The 25,043-nt window shown below is 39.0% G+C and overlaps 1 protein-coding gene across 1 annotated transcript; it reads left to right on the forward strand.

The window, feature by feature from the left end:
* The first annotated feature begins 15,983 nt into the window (after positions 1–15,983).
* LOC122750804 (cryptic protein-like) lies at positions 15,984–22,791 on the forward strand. The gene is given in 7 exon segments (XM_043997626.1): positions 15,984–16,006; positions 16,338–16,387; positions 16,494–16,676; positions 17,515–17,620; positions 17,709–17,818; positions 22,641–22,718; positions 22,721–22,791. Coding segments are annotated over 7 exon segments (621 nt in total).
* Positions 22,792–25,043: the final 2,252 nt, after the last annotated feature.

Genomic DNA, 25,043 nt, shown 5'->3' on the forward strand with positions numbered 1-25,043 from the left:
TTTTACATAATTATACATGTATAACCCATATCTAATTGCTTGCTGCCTCAGGGAGGGGGGAGGGAAAGGAGGGAAGGAGGGATAAAAATTGAAACCCAAAACTATAAATAAAAATGTTTATTACATTAAAAAAAGAAAATTACACCATAAATTCTATTGGAATGAAAAAACAAATAGAACCTCATGCAATTGCTTAGCTGTGTGACCTTGGGCAAGCCACTGTTTATCTCAATTTCCTCATCTGCCAAATGAGCTGGAGAAGGAAATGCAAACCACTCCAGTATCTCTGCTAAGAAAACCCCAAATAGGATCACTGAAAGTTGGACATGACTGAAATGAATGAACAACAATTTGTGGTGGACTCTGAAAAAATAATTATTAATAATGAATTTCTTGGGGACCCAGGGACCCAGTTTTAGTTGACTTTCTCTCCCCTTCACCCCCCCCACTTCAGAAAGCTTAATTCTTTTTTTCTTTTTCTTTCTTTCCTTTTCTGTTTTTTAACATTTCTAAAGGACTTTAAGGCTTGCAAAGCACTCTACATGGTAACTCCATTGTTCCTCACAAGAATATTGCAAGGTAGCACTATTATTTTTTCTTTTTTTTTTTAGCTTTCATTTAGAATTTTATTCCAAATTACATGTAAAAACAAATTTTAACATCATTTTTTAAAAAACTTTGTGTTCCAAATTCTCTTTCTCCCTCCCTTCTCACCCCACCCCCTTAAGAACTCAAGCCATTCAGTATGAGTTATGTTTGGGACAAAATTGCCTCAGTTTACCCAAATAACTCAAGGAGACCACCAAATCAAGCAGAGGCAGATTTATTACATTCTCATGAGAACAGGCAACCCCATGCAAGCGATGAGGAACACAGTAATGGGCTCATGAGTTGGGTTTTTATGGAAGTTTTGAGGCGGGGGGTCCCCTTGTGCACAGGGTGAGCTCACAATCTCACATCCAATCCTGTCTCACCCAGGATATGTGTTCAGCTCATGATCAGGATATGGGTAGATGTTCCAAGAAAGAGGGGTAAGGGGAAGGGGGAAAAGGTCAAACCATGGGAGGGGAGAAACTACTCCAAACTACTCCACCTGAGTAAGGAGGGGCAAGGGAGGAAGAAGGGAGTGATCATACCAGGAGCTGGTATCAGGGGAGTTAGGACTTAGGAATGCAAAAAGGGGAGGTAGTATCTGGGTGGGGTCCGTACTCACACTAGCAAGAGACATCTTCTCCTGCTTGGTTATAAGGTGTGTTGTAGCAACAGCATAACTAATCCATAACAAGGACTGGGGGTTTGCAATGTAGGCAAGGGGAGGTGGGGAGGAAGGGGTACTAGGGTATATCAGGTTCAGTAAGGCAAGATACATGATTTCTGTTATAATCTATGGAATAAAACATGAACAAAATGATCTGACTATAACAGGGACTGGGGGCTGGGTACTTTCCAGACCCCATCCTCAGAATCTGAACTGACTCAAGTCTACCTATCCCATACAATTATACATGTGTAGTCATATAAAACATTTCCACATTAGTCAGGTTGTGAAAGAAAACAGACCAAAAAAAAAAAACCTTTAGAAAAAGGAACTAACAAAAAATCATGCTTCAACCTGTATTCAGATACCATCAATTCTTTCTCTATAGATGGATTACATTTCTCATAAGCTTTCAGAGTTGTCTTGGATCATCATATTGCTGAAAGTAACTACATCATTCACAGAAATGTAGATAGACTCTTTTTTTCTGGTTTAGTGAACTGAGGGGATTATACCACATCTGCCTGGACTGGTCTCTTCCATTAGGCTATGATGTCATCTGGTAGAGCTCCTCTTGGTTTTTCTGACACTGCTCTCTCTTCATTCTCCTACCTGTCTGGCTGCTCCTTCTCAATCTCCTTTTCTGGATCTTCAACTATCATTTGCATCAACCTTAGGTATACCCTAATGCTCTTTGTAGGGTGCTTTTCTCTTCTTTTTCTGTACTATTTCATTTAGCAATCTCAACACCTCCCTTAGGGCCAATTGTCATTTTCATGCACATGATTCCCAGTCTTTATATATAACCCTATCCTCTTCCCTGCTATATCACCAACTGCCTTTTAATATCTGAAACTATCAGAAAAACCTGAAAAGACTTACATGAAGTGATACAAAGTGATGTGAGCAGAACCAGGAAAACAATGTACAAAGTAGCAGCAACATTGTGTGATGATCAGTTGAGAATGAATTAGCTATTCTCAGCAACACAATGATCCAAGATAATTCCAAAGGAATCATGATGAAAAATGCCATCCATCTCCAGAGAAAGAACTGGTAGAATATGAATGCGAATCAACACACATTATTTTCACTTTCTTTCTTTTTTTGTTTCTTTTGGTCTGTTTCTTCTTTTACAACTTGATCAATACACAGATAGGTTTTGTTGGATTGCATACATATGACTTATATAAAATTGTTTAACATCTTAGGAAGGGAGGGAGGGAGGGAAAAAATTTGGAACTCAATTTTTTTTTTTTTGCAGGGCAATGAGGGTTAAGTGACTCACCCAGGGTCACACAGCTAGTGTCAATTGTCTGAGGCTGAATTTGAACTCAGGTCCTCCTGAATCCAAGGCCAGTGCTTTATCCACTGCACCACCTAGCTGCCCTCAATTTTTTTTAATGAATGCCAAAAGTTGTCTTTACATATAATTTTTAAAAAATAAAGTACTAGTAAAAATTGAATATCTGAAACTAGATGTACCACAGGCATCTCAAACTCAACATGTCTAAAATAGAATTTAGTATATTTTCACAAAGTCCCCCCTCTTTTAAACTTTCCTATTACTGTTAAGGATATACTATCCTCCCATTCAGGCTGGCTCACAGCCTTAATATTATGTTTGACTTCTCACTCACTCTCACCCCACATATTCAATCCATTGCCAAATCTTGGTATTTCTAACTTCACATCTCTTCTATACATCCCCTTCTCTCCATTGACCCAACCACCACCAGAGTTCAAGTGACTCATTACCTCTTTGCCTGGACTATTGCAAAAGTCTTGTAATTGTTCTACCTGTCTCAAGTCTCTCCCCACTCGAATGTATCCTTCATTCAGCTGCCAAAATAATTTTTCTAAAGTGTTATGTCTGACCATGCTGTACGTTTCTACTCAACAAACTCCAGTGGCTCCCTATTAACTCTAAGATGAAATAGATTTTCTATTTCACAATTGAAGCACTTCATAAACTGATTCTTTCCAGGAACTCTTTAATCCAACCATATTGGCCTAGTTTCTATTCCTTACACAGCATGCCCCAATTCCTATGTCCATGCCTTTACATCATCTATCCCCAATGCCTATGACAAATATGCTGTGTTCCACTATCCCAGAATCAGGCTGATATATGTTCCCCTCTAAAGCTATACTCTCAAGCCCCCACTGGTTTTGCTCCTTCCACCAATGACTAATGGGCCAGTTCTAATTAACTGCTTAACACAAATTAATTTTTACAAAGGGATATTTATTTTGGAAATATAACAAAAACAAATGTACAAATATTTTTCCCCAACCTACCTTGGGGACACAGTCTCTCCTATACTATCTCTGCCACTGGGGACAATGATCAGTATTAGTAGTTTCATATAATTTTGGTCCTACCAAGTTCTTATTCAAATGCAATATGACTGGGGGCAGCTAGGTGGCACAGTGGATAGAGCACCAGCCCTGGATTCAGGAGGACCTGAGTTCAAATCTGACCTCAGACACTTAACACTTACTAGCTATGTGACCCTGGGCAAGTCACTTAACCCCAATTGCCTCACTAAAAACAAAACAAAACAAACAAATGCAATATGACTGTCACAACTGAATGAGTCCTTTTCTCAGCTAACAAGGATCTTGTTCCCAAAAGCCACCCCCAAAGGTCACTCCTTTTTTTCTTTTTTTTTGTGGGGCAATGAGGGTTAAGTGACTTGCCCAGGATCACACAGCTAGTAAGTGTCAATTGTTTGAGGCTGGATTTGAACTCAGGTTCTCCTGAATCCAGGGCTGGTGCTTTATCCATTGTGCCACCTAACAGCCCCCCTCAAAGGTCACTCCTTGATCCATAAGGCATTGATACATGACTGGCTATAAAACCCAGAATGGACTCTGACTCACAAACTCCTATATTCCCAGACTTTCAGAATCTTGGAGGCTCATTCTATTGATACTTCAAAACTTATAGAATCAGAACTTGAAAATTATATTTATGTGAAATGAAAGAATAAATTTAAGGACAGGCTAAGAAGAGAGGCATTTTCTCAAAAGTCCACATGGCCTCAAAGGCAAAGTGCCCAAGGTCTCTCCCTTTTCAGCATTTTCTCTCACCTGATACCATCAGCAAAATAGTCAAGCTAAGAGCAGAGACCCACCAAGAGAGAGCCAAGTCTAGTTAGGGTCCTTTGAAGGTGTCCCTGGTTCCTGTTCTATAACTGCAGAAAATCAGAAACTCTGCTTTCCACCATGTGGCTAATAGACCCAAACCAGTTACAGAATGTTTAGCATATTCCACAGATTCTCCAAGACACTCACATTACACATCATCACAACTCAGACTCCTCAACCCTGTCCATAGTCCATATGGGGAATTTGCATCAACTGAATATGTGGATACACTCTGGGGATGTGCCAGTTCCCTGATCCCAGCCCATTATACAAGGAATATGTTTTCCATCTTCATCTCTACCTTCTGGTTTCCTTGCCTTCCTCATAAACTTAGTTCATATCCCACCTTCAGCAGGAGGTCTTACCCAACCCCTCTTCCTGACTGCCTCCCAACATACACACACACACACACACACACACACACACACATCCCTAGTGTCTTTCCTTTAAAATTATCTTCCATCTACTCTGCATGTACTCCTTGAGAACAAAGGTCTGTTTATGTTTTTGTTTTTTGTTTTGCCTTTTTATCCCTAGTGCTAGCACATACTACGCACTTAATAAATGTTCAGTAACTGGCTAACTGAAATCTCTCCCCACCCTGGAGTTTACAGTATGTTATTTCTTCATTGGAACCATCCAGGCAGGAAGGAAGGATGAGTTGCCCCCAAAGTATCTTATGTCTGCCTCTCAGGTTCAGCAGCCAATCAAACAGGCCTCTCTCTTTTTTTTTTTTAAATTTTTTTTATTCATTCATTCATTCATTCATTCATTCATTCATTCATTCATTCATTTATTTATTTATTTATTCATTTATTTATTTATTTATTTATTTATTTAGGTGTGGGGCAATGAGGGTTAAGTGACTTGCCTAGGGTCACACAGCTAGTGTCAAGTATCTGAGGCCGGATTTGAACTCAGGTCCTCCTGACTCCAGGGCCAGTGCTTTATCCACTGCGCCACCTAGCTGCCCCTCTAGGCCTCTCTTTTAAAAAAATAATTTATTTGTGACATATAATTAGATTTTATACATATATCAAACATAGATAAAATATATACATACACATATAAATGATATATATAATGTATATTTTCTATGTTATTACATTTAGATATACCTAGATATATTCTAGTATATATAACTTAGTATTTTAAATCCTTCTTAAGTGGACCAGAAAAAGTCAAAATACTTAGGCATGCTCCAAATCTGGGAAAATTCATCATCATCATGATTTTCCAGAAGATTCCCACTTGGCTTATTTCTAGGTTATATGTCCACGCTCTGGGAACAGGTTTCCAATTGGCCAGTTCCCCTGTTACAGTATAGATTATTTAAATATACAAAATAGATAATGTGTTAATACATTACATCATAAAATAATTTTCAATAGAAATTTCTTTCAATAGGAATTCCCGATGTGGTCAGGGGGTTTATTTTGTTTAAAACCACTTGACAGATAAAGATGGTATTTTATTACCCGAATTTCTATAATAAGGAAATGGAAACTCAGTGATATTCAGTGATGTTCAGACTTGTCCAAAGTCACAGCACTTATAAGATTGAAATCCAGGTAAATTCCCAAGTTCAATGTCACTTCTATATCAAAACATTCTAAGTGGACTAAAATGCCTCACATAAAACCTTGCACAAGAACCAGGAGAACAATTCATACAATGCCGTTAAAGGTAAACGACATTGAAAGACTTGTGAACTTTGATCAACACAATGGAACCAAGCACAGTTCCAGAGGATTCAAGATGAATCATTCTATCTACCTCCCAAAAGAGGTGAGAGAGCCTAACTATAGCTTGAAGCTTTCTTTTTGGACATAGCTAATGTGGGAATTTGCTTGTGTGTGTGTGTGTGTGTGTGTGAATGTGTGTGTATTTATGTATTGTGTATGTTTATGTATACATATATACATTTATATAGGCATACATATATATACACACATACAAGGATGTGTATGTGTAAATATGTATATGTATTTATATATTGTGCTGTGTGTGTATACATATATACATTTATATAGGCATATATACAAGTATGTATATATACACACATATGTATAGATGTGTATATGTAAATGTGTATGTGTGTGTGTGTGTAATAGGTTTTGTTTTTTCTTGCTTTCTCAGTGGGTAGGGGAAGGGGAAGGGAGAGGAAGAGAATTCAGAACTGAAAATAAAATAAAGTTAAAACAACAACAACCACCTTGCACAGAATGTAGGGGTTATAGCTGTGAGTTCACTGGCATAGAGAACTCCCAGATAAGCAATTCTTTCTACCAATGCAAGTCAGCAACTTATAGTATTAGGAAATTGCCTGGGGATTAAGTGACTTGGTCAGAGTCATACAGCCTGGATGTGTGACAGGCAGGCCTAGAACTGGGAACTAGTTCTAGAACTAAATCTAGACCTTTGAGGCCAACTCTGCATCCACCACTGCACATTGATTCTCTTTGCACAAAATAATACTACAATATGTATTGTTTTTATTTGGCTTCACTGAAATCCACTTCACCCAATCTCTGTGGAATGAATATATTCCAAAGGTAGGCACAATGTGATTTCACAGAGAGAATACCAAATTTAGAATTGAGAGAGACCTGGGTTTCATATCATCACTTAAAATTTTCCCATTTTTCAAATGAACAAGTGGAGGTCAAAGAGATGTAGTATTTTATCTAAGGTCACCCATATGGCCATTTTGATGCATTTTTTATTTCTTACCATCATGCTTAAGCCAAGGAATCTCAGACTACAGCATATTTTCCAGTAAAACATCACTTTGGGGTAAACTAAGAAATACGTAACCTCTAACAACCTAAGAATTTATTGCTACCTATTCTATAATTCATAGATTTCAGTGCTATTTTGGCCCTCAGAGGTTATCTAGTCAAATCCTCTCACTTTACAGATAAAGAAACTACAGCCAAGGGAAGCTAAGCCACTTCCTCAAGATTTCACAGTTAATAACAGGTCAGACCTCAGTCCTCAAACTCCAGATCAACACTCTTTCCCTTATACCATGCTGTTGTGCTAGATTAAATGGTTTGCTCATTGCCACATAGTTGGTAAGTGCCAGAGACAAGAGCTGAACTTTAATGTTACTGATTATAGTACTCTAATAAAAATAATTATCAGTAGCATTTATTCAGTACCTACTTTTTATAAAGGCTTTATGAATGTGATTGCTTTTGATCTTCACAACTCTAGGAGGCTGGTGCTATTATCACCCCCATTTTACAGTGGAGGAAACTAAGGTTAAATGACTTGCCCAGGGTCACAGAGCCAGCAACTATCTGAGCTCAAATTTAAATTCAGGTATTCCTGACTCTAGGCACAGTGCTATATCCATTATGTTACCTCACTGCCTACATTCTCCATCCCTCTATCAACTATGCCTTTATGAATGTCTCTTGAAATTTCCATTTATACATAAGGAATCCCATGCTGTTTCAGTTATGGGTAGACCTCAGTAGAGGGACAAAAAGGTTGCTCTATTAGCTATTACTTAAAACAAAACAAAGAACTAATCTAATTTTAGGCAAAGAACTCTGCCTAGAAATTCTAAGACAAACCACCAAGACAAAGTAGAGAGGGTTCACTAGAATTCCCACAAATATGGCTCTCAAGTCACTGGCAATTAAACCTGATTTTATCTGAGTACAATATTGGAGTCAAGTAAGAAGTGAAGGGGAAGGAAACAGACCATGTAATTTGGTCTGGTCCAAACACAATAGAGTGAGTCCAATTTGAAACTGACTCAATTCATCCTATGAATCCATCAATAGGGGCAGCTAGATGGCGCAGTGGATAGAGCGCCGACCCTGGATTCAGGAGTACCTGAGTTCAAATCCAGCCTCAGACAATTGATACTACCTGTGTGACCCTGGGCAAGTCACTTAACCCCAATCGCCTCACTAAAAAAAAAAAAATTTTTTTTAAATGAATCCATCAATAAACATGTATCAATTAATTATTATGTGCCAGGCACTATGCTAGATATATATGTATGTGTACATTGTGAGGAAATGGGTAATGGTCTCCTCTCATTTGGGTTATCTTTTTTTTTTTTTAGGTGGGGCAATTGGGGTTAAGTGACTTGCCCAGGATCACGCAGCTAGTAAGTGTCAAGTGTCTGAGGCCAGAATTGAACTCAGGTCCTCCTGACTCCAGGGCTGGTGCTCTATTCACTGCACCACCTAGCTGCCCCAAATGTTCTCCTCTCAATGAGGATATAACAGTCACCATTTGAACCGAAGGAAGTGAGGGAGACTAAGAGGCACAAGTGAAGAGAAAGAGAGAGCATTCCAGGCATGGGGATGCGAATGCAAAGGCAAAGTCCAAATATGGAGTTTTACATGTGAGAAACATCCCGTAGTCCAGAGTGGTTAAATTAACTGTGGGAGGTTGGTGTTATTCTTATCTCCATTTTACAGATGAGGAAACTGAGAAGACAGAAGTTAAGTGACTTGCCCAGGGTCACATTGCTAGTGAGTAGCTATGGCAGAATTTGAAATCATGTCTTTCTGACTCTGAGTCCAATGTTCTATCCACTGTACCGCCTAGCTATATGTAATATATTTTAAAATGTCACTTATTTTATTTTTCTCAGATTTTAAATTTATTTTTGTGAATGTCTTATAATGTATATAACATATTAGTACAGTCATACTAATACTATTATGGGGCAGCTATGTGACAAAGTAGATAGAGCACAGAGCCTAGAGTCAGTAAAGACCTGAATTCAAATTCATCTGCAGACCTAGCTGTATGACCTTGATTTGCCTCAGTTTCCTTATCTGTAAAATTGGGATAATAATAGCACCTACTTCCCAGGATTGTCATGAGGATCAAATGAGATAATAATTAAAAACTGCTTAGCACGCGCGCGCGCACACACACACACACACACACACACACACACACACACACACATCCCTAGAGTCTTTCTGCTAAAATTATCTCCCATCTACTCTGCATGTTCTCCCTGAGAACAAGGCCTGTTTGTTTGTTTTTTTTATTTTGGGGGGGTTTTTGCCTTTTTGTATCCCTAGTTTTTAGCACTGGTATATAGTAGGTGCTTAACAAAGGTTTCTTGACTAACCAACTGCCCAACTATAGAACTTTAAAGTTAGCAAAACCCTTTCCTCATAACAAGCTTATGAGGTAAATAGTTTAAATATTATTGTGCTAAAAATGTATATGGATTTATCAACAAATGTGACATTAAAGATGTGTTTGTATATCATCCTCATCTCCCTCTATACAGCAGAGGGGATCACTTGCCATCTAGACAAACATGCTCCATCATGTGAACTATTATTGCACCCATTAGACCACCAGACATTCCTATTTTCTCTATCGCTTGAACCTTCCTCCAGGTCTTGTCTCTCTCTATTAGACTGTCAGGTCCTTGAAAGTAAAGATTTGTGACTCCCACCCTTAGCACAAGGCCTGGGATAACATATCAGTTGTTGATGTTGTTCAGTTGTTAAGTGGCATTCAATTCTCTATGACCTTCTATGGTGTTTTCTTGGCAAAGATACTGGAGTGATTTGCTATTTCCTTCTACAGTGGATTAAGGTAAACAGAGTGACTTGCCCAGGGTCACATAGCTAGTTGAGTGTCTGAGTCCAGATTTGAGCTCAAAGGGCTCTAACCACTGAAACACCTAGCTGCCCGGCACATATTAAACACTTTAAATGCTATATCATTCATTTTCTTTATCTCCACTTTGTAGAGTAGGAAACAGAATCCCTAAAAGGTTAAATAACTTGTATAGAGTCACATAGCTGGCAAATATCTGACACAGAATTTGAACTTAGGTCTCCTTGATTCTAAGATCAATGTTTTCACTACATATTCAATGCTGTCTCTTAAGTTATAAGAACAGGGGAAGCTAGGTGGCGCAGTGGATAGAGCACGGGCCCTGGAATCAGGAGTACCTGAGTTCAAATCTGGACTCAGACACTTAACATTTACTAGCTGTGTGACCCTAGGCAAGTCACTTAACCCCAATTGCCTCACTAAAAAATAAAAAAGTTATAAGAACAATCAAAATTGGTCAACAATATTACTAAGTGACTTGTGAGTAGGAACTTTCTTATTACTTCAAATCAAAACATGTTTTAAAGTATTATTATTACTCTGTAACCCATGAAAGAGAGTACTATTGATATTTTAAAAAATTTTTTCAATTGAACAATCACTGGTTAAAACCCTACTTTCCTACCTCATAAGAAACACTGCAAGGTTCTGAGCATACAAAGAGATTCAGAGCCTTTTCAAAGAGTTTATAGGGGCAGCTAGGTGGCGCAGTGGATAAAGCACTGGCCTTGGATTCAGGAGGACCTGAGTTCAAATCCACCCTCAGACACTTGACACTAGTTGTGTGACCCTGGGTGAGTCACTTAACCCTCACTGCCCTGCAAAAAAAAAAAAAAAAGAGTTTATGATTGCGGTGAGGAGGGGAGCAGGAGAGCAGAGGCTGGACTGGAGATACAGGTTCCCACATAACTAGGATAAAACCATCACCACAATAGTTTACATTTACATAGCCGTTTAATCCTAACTTCTCATTTTAAAGCTGGGAAAATTGAGACCCAAATAGATTAAATAACTTGCCCAAGGTCACACAGATAGCAAGCAAACCAATGTTCTTCCCACAACATTTAGCTGCTTCCCTTTCAGTACCAAACACATATTTTTATATACATTGTACACTTAGTAAATGTTAATAGAACTCTTTAATTGATCTTGTGGTCAATTGGAGCAATGGAACTCAAGCATTGCTGATTTAGCCAGTCAACAAGCCTTTAATAATCATAATGGAAGCAGCACAAGGGCATTCTCAGGATCTCTCAGAAGGGCTTTGGCATCAATGAGAGACATGGGAGAGGCTGCCACAGGAACACCCAGCACGGCATGCCTGCATCAACACAGGCACTGTGCTCTATTAGCAAAGCACAAAGGAAATGTAAAATGCACAAAGAAAATGTGAGATGAGCAAATGTTCAAATGGAATATTTATGCCCCACCTGTGGTAAAATCTTCTGAGCTCATATTGGATTGATTAGCTACAGTCGAACCTTAACCCCAACATGATGATGTCATTGGTCCTCTTTCCAAGGATGAACACGGAACTACTACTACAACTACTTTTATCTAATACCTATGATTGCCAGGTACCATGCTAAGCTCTGCATTTACAAATGTCATGGGGCGCAGAGCACCCCAGAATTTCTCTGGGGCACACCGAGGAATCTTCTCCTTGAGAAACTAAACCAGAGGACAGATAACGCCTAGAGGAACCAAATCCGACTGAGCTAGCTTGGGATTCCTACCCTTCATTCTAGTCTCCCTTACCCTGGGGAGATAAATTTGGGTGTGGCTGCAGCCTTTGTGTCCTGAAGAGGGATCCGTAGCCACCCCTCACCCAATTCCTCTAGTCACTACTAGTGGGGGATGATCCTCCACTCCTCACCCAATTCCCCCAGCTACCACCAGTGGGGGATGGTCCACCTTCATTAAAGGAACTTTCCACAGGCAGATGGTCCACCCCCATCAGGCCTCTATAAAAGTACCTTCCAGTCTCCTGTTCGAGGAGATTTGGTACCTCTGAGCCATGTGCTTTGTGCCAAATCTCCCCATGAAAAGTCCAAGGATTTCTTTCATGGTTTCCCTCCCCCCACCCTTCCCTTCCCTTGCTCCCAAATAAACTATCACCTTGTTCTAAGTTTTGTGTGCAAGAGGGTGTAATTCTTTAAAGAGGAATTCCCAAGAACCCCAACCCGTACCCCATTTTCCCACTATATCACAAAGAAACCCAAAAGACTGTTCCTGCTCTCAAGGTCATGATCTAATAGGGGAGACAACAAGAAATCAAAGACTTAGAAAAAGAATAAAGATAGGATAAATTTAGAAATCAACATAGAAAATTCAGTAGCAGGGGCAGCTAGGTGGTGCAGTGGATAAAGCACTGGCCCTGGATTCAGGAAGACCTGAGTTCAAATCCAGCCTCAGACACTTGACACTTACTAGTTGTGTGAGCTTGGACAAATCACTTAACACTCATTGCCCAGCAGAAAGAAAAAAAAGTAGTAAACAGAGAACTCAATAGCATTAAGAGGGATCATCAAAGAAAGGCTTCCTGTAGAAGGTGGGATTTTAACTGGGACTTGAATGAATCCAGGGAAGCAGAGAGGCCGAAGTGAGGAGAGAGAGCATCCCAGGCATGGGGAATGTCTAGAAACATAAGAGTCTTGTTTGAGGAACAGCTGAGAGGCCAGTGTCACTGGATCTCAGAGTACATGAGAGATAGGGGGAGGGAATAAGGTATAAGAACTATGAGGGGCAGCTAGGTGGTACAGTGTACTAACCCTGGAGTTAGGAGGACCTGAGTTCAAATCCAGCCTCAGCCACTTAACACTTACTGGCTGTGTGACCTGGGCAAGTCAATTAACCCCAATTGCCTTACACATACACACACACAAATAAAAGAATTCTGGAAAGGTAGGAGGGAGCCATGTTGTCAAAAACTCCGATTACCAAATAGGATTTAACATTTGATGGATTCATTTTGCTTCTCTAAGAGTGAGTCTTTATTTTCATGGAGCCTGGTGCTCTGTTCATTCTCTTCAATCCTGATCACCCTCTCAACTTAAAAAAAAAAGTGATTGGGGCAACTAGGTAGCTCAGTGGATAAAGCACCAGCCCTGGATTCAGGAGGACCTGAGTTCAAATCTTACCTCAGACACTTGACACTTACTAGCCAGGTGACCCAGGGCAAGTCACTTGGCCCTCCTTGCCCAACAACAACAACAAAAAAAGTGATTGCATTGCAACATTTAAGAAGCCATTACCATGTATTCTTACTGAGGCACTGAGCTAACCTCTAAGGTATAATCATATTCATGTTTGTTGTTCAATCACTTCAATTGTGTCCTATTCTTCATGAATCCATTTGGGGTTTTCTTGGCTAAAATACTAGAGTGGTTTGCCATTTCCTTCTCCAGATCATTATACAGATGAGGAAACTGAGGAAAATGGGGTTAAGTGACTTGCCCAGGGTCACACAGTTAGTAAGTGTTTGAGGATAAATTTAAACTCAGAAAGATGTCTTTATGATTTCAGGTTTGGTGCTCTATCCAGTGGGCCACTTAGCTACCCTGCCCATGATACTCATACTCATGTTGCAAATAAAGAAATTAAAGGTTCACATAAAAAACTGTCCACCTGTCAGGGACAGCACAAAATTAAACTGGAGGTTGGACTAAATGACTTTTAGAAGTCAGTTGCAACTCTGTGTTACAATTGCTGACCTACTTCACAAGGATCTTGCAAAGAATTATCTTTCATTATAGTTCAAAAATCTATGCTCCTAACAAAGGTGCTTAGGAGGTTCTCATTATTTTACCATGACTTTAGCAATAACTTTGGCATTCCATAGATTTTAAAGGTCTTTTTAACGCACAAAGAACTTGGATTTGACACTTAAAAGTTTTAGTTCATTTGGGGTTAAATTTGCTGAGTTCTTCAGTCTGTTAAAACAACAAAGAACTCTCCCTCAATCTTTAGGATTTCAAGCCCAAGGCCACAAGAGAAATAAAGTTGGCTGAATAACAATACCTTGCATTTGTATAGGGCTTTATACTTTCCAATGGGCTCTGAAGTCCTGGGGTTCATTTCACCCTTCACATCTACAGTAAAATGCTGGGTGGGGGATTTAGAGAAACTTCTATTTTGCTGCTTTCAATAACAAATAGCTTTTAAAATTCTTAACTTTTCTTCTACTTCTGCTCCCTCAGCCAAAGTACTATTCTCCTTCCTTAGAGATAAGGGAATTCTACTGGAATGGGCAGTCTTCCCCTTCAAGCATAAGAATATTATAACTTTAGGTAAATAGAGATAGATGTAGATATATAATCTACATATATATTTTAAAGCATTGTACTTCACTGGAGCATATACCAGCTTGGGGGGGGGAGGTGTACGTGAAATATTTTAAAGTTTAATCAGCCCACTTTCTTAAACAATTAATGAAATAATAAATCAAGCCCCAATGTGTAGCATTTGACAAGTTCTGAAGTGTAAATGCTCACACTGAACATTTAACAATCAGCATTCCTAAGCCAGTAAGAGCTGGTTGAAGCACACCTCTGAGTAGAGAACTAAGGAAATAGCTTTGTCACACCACTGTCTTCTAGATAATACTTCTATCACAGTAATACAAACTCACAAATCTTATTTTAGTGATATTGATGGGAAGATCAAAAGGTATGTTTTTTTAAAAGCCGCTAATACAAAATTGTGTGTGCGTATCACACACAGCTTAAATATAGGAGTTGATTTGCTTGAAGCAACATTTTCTTTACTTTTTTTTTAGTCTTTTCAGGCCAAAAAAAAGCTCACAGAAGTGTTTAGCACTACAAAATATGCAACAAGAAAGTTATTCTTCTACATTCCTCCAATAAATTCTAATTACTGTTTCAGCACATTTATCCAACACTTTAAGATTAGCTAAGCATCTTCCTCACTATAATGAAAGGTAAGTAATTCGAATATTATCATCATTTTGCAAATGATGAAACTGATATGCAAGAGTTGAAGTTATTTGCCTAAGTCAAACAGCTGGGTGGCTGAGCTGAATCTAATTTCAGGTCCAGCCTTCATTAGACTGCTTCTTTCCTGTGTATGTATATGCTTTTTTTTTCTTTTTTTTTCTTCTTTTCTTTTTTTTTTGCAGGGCAGTAAGGGTTAAGTGACTTGCCCAGGGTCACACAGCTAGTGTCAAGTGTCTGAGGTTGGATTTGAACTCAGGTCCTTCTGAATCCAGGGCCAGTGCTTTATCCACTGCACCACCTAGCTACCCTATATTGTATATGTTTTTGAGAATTTTCATTGCCAGTTTTCCTTTCCTTTTTAGAACTTAATATAGCTTAGCGTTTTCTGATTCGTTAACATAGTATATTTAAATTTTTCCATGGCCAGTTTTTACTTTTCTTGAATGAAGAATTTAGTATTGTTTTGTGTAATCTGACATTAATACCACATAATTTCAATTTCTCCATAGCCAGTTTTTCCTTTTTTTTGAAAATAAAGAATTTAGCATTGCTTAGTGTTGTCTGACTTGTAAATACTGTGAGTGAGAATGCTGAATGTGGATGGGCCTATGAGATATTTGCCCCACCTCCTCCTGTAAGCTTTGTGTTATTTGGGGGGAGGGAGATAGATGGACGGTGATGATCACTGCCTGTCAGCCTCAGTACCTGATCTAAAGAACTGAAAGCTGCAGACCTAGAGATGATCCGACCTAGGTCTTTATGATGCAGGCAGAAAGAAGAAAGTTTCTTGGGTGCCTGTAGAGTCTCCCTGTGTTTCAGGATACATAAGCCCTGTAGTCTGGAGTAAAGAAGATGCCTTCATATACAATAACAGCTTAAGAGTGGGAACCCTCTGGAAACTTCACCTTGGAAACCTAATTCTAATCAGCTAAGAGAAAAGACAGTCGGAGACTGAGGCAGGAGAGGATCACGCAATTCCTAGCAGCTGTGGCCTTAAGAAAATGGCCTGGACAGATCATGCCAGGTAAGGACTAATGTCATATAAGTCTTGAGGATGCTAAAGGGAACACAACAATAAGTCATTATACAACAACGAATAGTCCTCCTAGTCAGTAAAATGCAATTTTTTCTCACTTCTCATAAACTTTTCATGAATTTTTGAGGTAATTCAACTTAAATCAGTCTGCAAATGATAAATTGGTCTAAATAGATATTGTCTGTGGAAATAGATTTTATGAAGTACAAATTATTGTTTGTTCATTTATCTCACTTCTTAAAATTTAAATTTAATTTTAAAATGTAATATGTAAATTTTTTAAAAAATATTTCACTTGAAAGTTTGCTTTTATTTTCAGGTTTCTTTTTGTCATCACTTTGGTCTTACAGGCCATCCACTTGGGAAATGGTAAGAAGCAACTTACTGATAATCTTTTGTGATTTTTATTATACATCTTGAAAATCTGTGCTTTTACCTGTTATCATTATCTCATTTCTCTAATTCTTTTAAAAAGGTTTTGATCAAAAAGAGAAACCAAAAGGCGTTGGAAGAGAACAAATCAATTCAACAGCCCAAAAGCAACAGCTCCCAAATCATAACACTTCTTTGAATATCGTCAGAGACCTGAACAGGAGTTCTGAGAGCCCCAGACAGCTCCATTCCGGGTCATTTATTCCTTTTGTTGGGTTTAGAGATGGTAAGGAACAATGCAACACATGAACTAATTTGGTCTGTTTTAAAAGGAAGTGGGAGAACCTGAGGAGAGAGTTCAAATACGAATACAGTATAAAGACTGAAAAGGAACCCCTACAGAAGCATTACCCAAACTGTAGCCTTAATTAGTCAGCCTAATTTTTTTTTTTAAATGACTTTAGTAATTCCTGGGCAAAACTTGTCATTTGCTTTTAAATGTTTTTTTTTTTTCCCTCTCAAGCCTGACAGGCTAGGCTGTGTGATTAAAATGTAATTAAAACAAACAACCAAAAGAAAGATAATGGCAGATTCTGGCTCTGCTTATCACAAACTTTCAAGTGAGAGATTCTGCTGTAATCAGTTATAAACTTCAAACTGATGGAGTGAGGGGAATCCTCTCCCTCCCTCTCTCTCTGTCTCTCTTTTTCCTAATGGGTTTGGCCAATTAAAATACTTGTGTGGTCTCTGCTAGGAAACTTTTGTTTAATGATTATAGTAGGAATTGAAATCACAGCTAGTTTTTTTTTTTTGTTTTGTTCTGTTTTAAATAGAGATTGAAGACTTACTGTTTTCCCTTTCGAATTGTCAGGACTCTCTTTTTGACTATCCCTAGTAGTTTGTTTTTAATCTCTATATAAACAAACTAGGCTTAACTGAGCAAACACTCTTAACAGGCAGCTAATTTTATTACCTTTCAGGACAATAAAGTCAGACATCTTACAGATTCCTTAGCAATTTAGGAGGAGAAAAAAAGGGGGAAGGTGTGGGTGAAAGTCGGGGTGAAGGAGTTGGGAAGTGTGCCTATTTGCTAGGAAGGATCATTGGTGACTGCTTTCTCACAGGTACCAGACACTGCTGTCAAAATGGAGGGACCTGTATCCTGGGCAGTTTTTGTGTTTGTCCAAGGTACTTTGTTGGGCGACACTGTGAACATGACGAACGAAAAAGGTAAGAAGGTAATTTATATCTTCTTATCTAAAGAGGAACTGGATTTTTCTGCACCCCCAAACAAAACCCTGATTTTTGTCTTTAATAGTAACTGTGGTGTCTTTGCCCATGGAGACTGGGTCTACAAGGACTGCTACCTTTGTAGGTGTATCTATGGGAAGCTTCACTGTTTCAGAGACCCAACGTTAAACAACTGTGGTAAGAAAAACTTTTTTTTTAAGTGATGACCTGCATACAAGTATTAAATATGGGGAGTATTGATGCCACATTTATACATGTTAAGTAATTAATTCTTCAGGTAAGGGGTTAATGGATCTATGCAAAAGCAGGCTGAACTTTTTTTATTTCAACTTAACAAACTGAATACTTAACTGTCCTCATTTTGCAGATGTTGGAACTGAAGTTTAGAAAAGTTAAATGACTTGGCCATGATCACATAACTAGTAATTGTGGGAGGCAAGACCTGAAGCCAGGTTTTTCCTAATTCTATTTCAGTATTCTTTCCTCTATGTACCACATGAGCTCCACCTGTTCCAGGTGTGTTGTGTATACATGCTTGGGGGGGTGGGTCATAGGAGAGAAACAATAAAATAGTTAGATCAAAGATCTCAAGCTGGCAAGGACCTCATAGGCCATCTTTTCCAACTACTTCACTTTACAGATGAGGAAACTGGGACCCCAAAAGTTTAAGTGACTTTCACCAGAGGTAGCATTTGAACCTAAATTCACTGACTCCAGAACTAGTGCTCTACCCCTTGTCTCCTGCGTCAGCCCCCCCCAATCCTGCCCCAAACATTCTCAAATTAAGATCACTGAAGAGAGACTGAAAGTACTAAATATTTTGACATAGAAAATATATGAATGTTAAAATATTTGCTTTTTAAATAATTAAAAGGGCAAGCCAGATGGTACAGTGGACAGAGTGCTGGGCTAGCTTCTTCCTGAGTTCAAATCTGGCTTGAGACACTCATCCTGAGACTCATTTTCCTGAGTTCTAATCTGGCTTCAGACACTTACTAGCCATGTGATCCTGGTCAAGTCACTTAACAACAAAACAGATGAGGAAACCGAGGCAAATAGGGTTATGTGACTTGCCCAGGATCACATGGCTAATAAGTGTCACGTGTCTGAGGTCGGATTTGAACTCAGGTCCTCCTGAATCCAGGGGCGGTACTTTATCCACTGTGCCACCTAGCTGCCCCAAATTTCCTCATCTGTAAAAGGAACTAGAGAAGGAAATGGCAAAATACTTCAGTATCTTTGCCAAGAAAACCCCAAATGGGATCACAAAGAGTTGGAAATGACTGAAAGGACAGAGCAACAAAAAAAATTTTAAATATATCCTGTTATATTGAGAGGTAGCAGTATAGAGAGCTGATCTGTGCCAAATACTGGTTGTATAACAATGGCCACGGAAGTAACTTAACCTTTCAGCATTATAGCTAGGCTATTCAATCCTCTAAGCCTAATATGCAGGGAATGTGCAGACCTGCTTTGGTAGAAGGAGTTTTCCTATGCCAGTGAAACCACAGGTTCAGTCACTACTTTCTACTAGGAACAAACTGAGCAGGACATTCCCTTCCCCTATAATTAAAGGTGAGATGTGGATTTCTTGACAATTGAAGGAGCCATCATTATGTTTTACTATCTGGCCATAGAGATTTGCAATGCGAACAGAACTTACCACTTTTCATTATCTTTCTTTTCTGATTTTTGTTAAAGATTACCATCCCTTCCCAATATCCCCCTCATCCCCAAGAAAACCTTCCCCTGGAGCAAAAAAGTGCAATTCAGCAAAAGAAATATGCAGGTTGCCCACATCACCATCTCTCTTCCATCTGAAGGAAGAAGGTCTGTTTCAGGATCAGGTCTCTGCAAGCAAGACTAGACATTATATTGATCAGAGTTCTATTATCTTTTAATTTTGTGCTACCTTACATTGATCACTATAAAAACCATTCTCTTGGTTCTGCTCTCTTCACTCTTTAAATTCATTCAAATCTTCCCACCCCATATTCCTCAAACTCATTTTTATAGCATTATTGTTGCTGATCTTTGTCCTTCATTTGTGAAGAGGACTGTGATATCAGGGTGATGTCATGACTTGCAGTGAATTGGATTTAAGTGAGGGAGGGCTATGCAAGGTCACCAACCTCAATCTCTCCTCCAGAGCCATCTGGGTCCAGTGGTAAAATATTTATCAGGACGACTAGAGGTGGTCCTGGATGTTTAAGGTAACTGCGGCTAAGTGATTTGCCCAGGGTCACATGGCTAGTAAGTGTAATAATAATAACAGCAAAGAGCAAAGCATGCTGGGTTATATATCAGGATCTTGCTTCAAATCTGGCTCTTTTTTTTTTTTTAACATGGATACTTTTTAATGTATTCTCCCTTGGAATAAACAAGTATATCATTTGCCAACTAGGAAAGGCAAGCACTGTCAGTATAAAAGAAAGAAAGAGCCATGAACATGAAGTTGGGAAATTTGGATTCAAGGATACATCATAGATCTGTACATGGAATAGACCTGAGAGTCCATCCAGTCCAACCTCCTCATTTTACAGGTGTGGAAACTGAGGCCCAGAGAAGTTAAGTAATTTGTCCAAGTTCACAGAGGTCTGAAGCAGCTAGGTGGCACAGTGGATAAAGCAATGCACTTGGAATCAGGAAGATCTGAGTTCAAATCTGGGCTCAGGTTAGCTGTGTGATGCTGTACAAGTCACTTAATTGCTGTTTGTTTACGCTCCCTAATTTGTAAATTGGGACTAATAACAACATATACCACCCAGGGTTTTTGTAAGGATAAAATGAGATAATATTTGTAAATTGTCTTGCAAACCTTGTTTGTCATTGAGTCATTTCAGTTATGTCTGGCTCTTTGTGACCCCATTTGGGGTTTTGTTGGCAAAGAAAGATACTGAAGTTGTTTGCCATTTCCTTCTCCAGCTCATTTTATATATGATGAAACTGAGGCAAACAGGGTTGAAGACTTGCCCAGGGTCACATGGCTAGTAAGTGGCTGAAGCCAGATTTGAATTCAGGAAGATGAGTCTTCCTGACTCTAGGCCCAGCACTCTATCCGCTGTGCCACCTACCTGCCTTTAAAAGTTCTTTACAAAAACTAGTTATCATTATTAACCATCAGAAGTGGTATTTGAACCCAGGTACTCTGAATTCCAGAGTCTTTGTTCTTTCCTTTACCCTATCTTTGTTATATGTGTGGCTGTGAATAAGTCACTTAACTTTGGAGCTTCAGATATTTTCCTTATCTTGAAAATTGTCAGAATAAGAGTTAACCAATTTACCTTTCAAAGTCTTGTGAAGAAAGCCTGAGTAGTTTTATTAAGACCAAAACACTTTAATATATTGTCATCATCAACATATCACAATAGTAAATAATTTACCATATATATGTATGTATGTATATGTGCTTATATATATGTGTATATATATATGTATAAACATACACAAGTACATCAACATGAAAATATAGACCCTCGGGGCAGCTAGGTGGCACAGTGGATAGAGCATCGGCCCTGGAGTCAGGAGTACCTGAGTTCAAATCCAGCCTCAGATACTTTTAACACTTACTAGCTGTGTGACCCTGGGCAAGTCACTTAACCCCAATTGCCTCATCAAAAAAAAAAAAAAGAAAGAAAATATAGACCCTCCATTCCAGATGTTTAAATGTTTATATCTAAACTTAAATTTGTAGGGATATGAAACATGGCATAGAAGAAAAGAATACTGGGCCTGGAGTTAAGAAGACATATAGTCAGGCTTAGGAGCTACGTGACCATGGGCAAATAAATTAATCTAGATTCTAGATACACAGCATGACACAGTGGAAAAAATCATGGTATTAGGAATCGGAGGACTTGGATTTGACCAATTTATTTACCCTGGTGACCTTGAGCCAATCATTTACCTCTATTGGCCTTTTTTCTCTCAAATGTGGGCAAGCTACTACCCACAGACCAAACCTGGCCCTCCCCTTGTTTTCATACAGTGCTCAAGCTGAGAATGGTTTTTACTTTTTTTTTTTTTTTTTTTTGGTAAGGCAATTGGGGTTAAGTGACTTGCCCAGGGTCACACAGCTAGTAAGTGTTAAGTGTCTGAGGTCGGATTTGAACTCAGGTCCTCCTGAATCCAGGGCCAGTGCTCTATCCACTGTGCCACCTAGCTGCCCCATGGCCTCCACTTTTAATTCAGAGATTCATCATCTCTTACCTAGGATTCTATAGTTGTTTCCTAATCAGTCTCCTTGTCTAGAATCTCTCCCTATTTCAATCCATCCTCCAAATAACTGCCAAAGTGATTCTCTTAAAGTACAGATTTGACCATGTCATGAATAGACAGTTAGCCTTGGAGCTAACCTCTATACATATGTGTGAGGCAGCTGGTGGCAGATTGGAAAGAGTCGGGAAGTTCTGAATTCTAATCCAGCCTCATACCTCTACTAGCTGTATGGCCCTAGGCACATCACTTAAACAGAAGTCTCAGTTTCCTTAATTGTGAAATGGGGATAATAATAACACCTGCCTCCCAGGGTTGTTGTGAGGATCAGATGAGATAATATTTGGAAAGAGTGTTTGGTGTATAGTAGGAACTTAATAAATTCTTTTTAGTTGATTGATTCGTTCTTACATCCTTATTGATAGAGATGATGGAGATTGATCAACTGTGGCTCAACATCACTTTGTGATTTCTGGCAAATATTCTCCCAAGTCTTTTCCCAGAGGGAAATGGAAATAATAGTATCTGTTCCCAACCTACCCGTCTTAAAAATAGGTGGCTAATACCTACAGTGCTCATCTCACCTTATTTAGGAGTCAAAATGCGAATTGCTAGCCAGGTATTTTGTATATATGAGATTCTCTCTTGATTCCTTGCCTCTAGAGTTCATGGTGCTGCATTTTCAGTCTGGGACCTTAGAAGGAAGTGCCTGTAATAAGACATCCCTATTTATGGTTCTGCCAGAGCAGCATCTAATAAATTACCTGGACTTTTGTGTTCTTAGGAATTAAGTCTTATAAGATGGTCAACATGGCAGTGAAAAGTAAATGTCTGATTTGTCCTGGCCAAAGCTACTGGGTGATCTCTGGTGCTCTGCAATAGGACAACCAGCACCCACCTCATTTCTTCCAGTTCACTGCATTTGGAAAAGATAGATCAGAGTTATTTGGCTTCATAAAGCTGCTCCTCTGCCCCTTACAGGAATGCATATTGAATTTATTCATTGCCCCACTTTGACCTTTGGGGAGATAAATTCTCCCTGAAAACATTCTTTATTCCTGTTAATAACTGTGTCACTGATGGCTCAATGACTTGGAGTTAGTCCCCCACCATTCTGTATCTGGATTTTCTCTCTTGTTAAGAGGAGAAGGAATGTGACTTGTTAAATCTCTCATGCCAATAATGCAACACTTTTTTTTCTCCCTTCAAGCCCTCACAGCCCCACATTAATCTCATTACCTTTATCTCCAGTGAAAAGAATATTAATGTTATTCAGGGGAACCCCCCACCTTGGTTGCTCCTTCAAACTGTGCTGGCTTTCTTCCTCCCAGTTTTACATAATACCCTTCTTCCTGTTTGTTCCAGTACTTAGTTTGTAGGAGGAAGTCAAGTCTCTGCTCTGCCCCTGACACTCTCACCTTTTCCCTCCCCACCCCCATGGGTAAAGAACCAGTTGACTTTCTTTCCCCTGAATTTTTCTCTGGGTGCTGTGTTTACTTTGATTGTGGTGAGATTCAGATAGGGCCCTTCCAGTGCTATCAGTTGCTTCCCAAATGATTCTCAGTAGCCTCCATTCACACCTCTTTCCTCCCAGAGAATAGTCTTTGAATAGCTTTCCCAGCTGATAACCTTAACTTCAAGAGTAAGAGGGTGGGAGGGATTTCCCATTTCAAAAGTCTGCCGAAAACATTTCATATTTCATCTCCTTTTAAACTAAGGACTCAATAATTTTATTTCTTCTATTCTCTGAATGTTATTTTTTTTCAGACCTGAAAGAAGAATTCATCAAGTTGCAGTCTAAAGGACCAAGATTACAACACACCCTGTATTTTCTCCTCTTTCCTTGCTTTCTCTTGCAATGGATAATTCTGCAGAGCACTTCATCTTTCTTCCTGTGGAGATGAATGGAAAAGATGTTTTATCAAACAAAAAGCACCTTCCTTTGACTTTGGGGGGATTCGTCTTTTTTACCTTTTGTCTTAACAAGGAGTAAGAAACCCCGAGAGACAATACTTGAGTTTTGATATGTTGTTGCTTCGAGTGGAAAAGCTTGAAACTTATTGTAAATAATAAATTATTATTTGGTTCAGAGCTATACTGAGGTAGTAAATGAATAGTTTATTATTATTATTATTTTGTTTTGTTTTTTGGGTTTTTGGGGTGTTTGCAGGGCAATGGGGGTTAAGTGACTTGCCCAGGGTCACACGGCTAGTAAGTCTCAAGTGTCTGAGGTCGGATTGGAACTCAGGTCCTCCTGAATCCAGGGCTGGTGCTTTATCCACTCCGCCACCTAGCTGCCCCTATTATTTTTTAATAAAGCTTAACCTATTTGAAAAGGGCCTCTCCTACTTTAAACCTTATGTTTAGGTGTGGGACATGTGGAAGAGTACAAAGGTTCACACTTGAGATGGATTAAAATAAAAACAACCAGGGGCAGCTAGATGGTGCAGTGGATAGAGCACCGGCCTTGGATTCAGGAGTACCTGAGTTCAAATCCGACCTCAGACACTTAACACTTACTAGCTGTGTGACCTTAGGCAAGTCACTTAACCCCAATTGCCTCACTAAAAAAAATTAAAAAAATAAAAACAACCGATCAAGGCTACCACCAAAACTCTACGGTGTAAAATTAATAGCCCACATTTCTATAGCTTTTTAAAGTTTGAACTTTTTTTTTTGCTCAACAAAATCCTTTGAAGTAGTTATTAGTAAGTGTTTAATAAATATTTTTTGACAGAAGAGATAAAAGAACCAGTATTCAAACCCACTGAATTGTCCTCCTACTCCTTGACCTCCCGCAGACTTTCAAGTTTGTCACACTGCCTTGTCCTAATTACTTTTAGCCCCAGGGGTTCATTGCCCAGTTGGTGTTAGGAGGGGGAGTTTCATTCACCTGGAGCTGTTTCTACCAATACCTCAGGTCAACACAAGATACAAAGACAAAGGTGAAAATGGTTCCTACCACATGGGAGCGTACATTCTTCTGGGGGTGATGTGAATACAATTGTACACAGATTAGTAATAGTACTAGATAATTGTACTGCGAAGGCACCTTTTAAAATTAGGAGGATCAAGAAATGCTTTTTATAGGAAATGTTACCTGAGCAAAGTCTGGAAGTCTCTGGGGTTGGCAAGTAGGGAGCAATATCCTTGGGATCTTGTCCTGACACTATTTTTGTATTTTGTA

This window comes from Dromiciops gliroides, chromosome 1 (genome assembly GCF_019393635.1).
Source record: "Dromiciops gliroides isolate mDroGli1 chromosome 1, mDroGli1.pri, whole genome shotgun sequence".
In the NCBI taxonomy this organism is placed as follows: domain Eukaryota; kingdom Metazoa; phylum Chordata; class Mammalia; order Microbiotheria; family Microbiotheriidae; genus Dromiciops; species Dromiciops gliroides.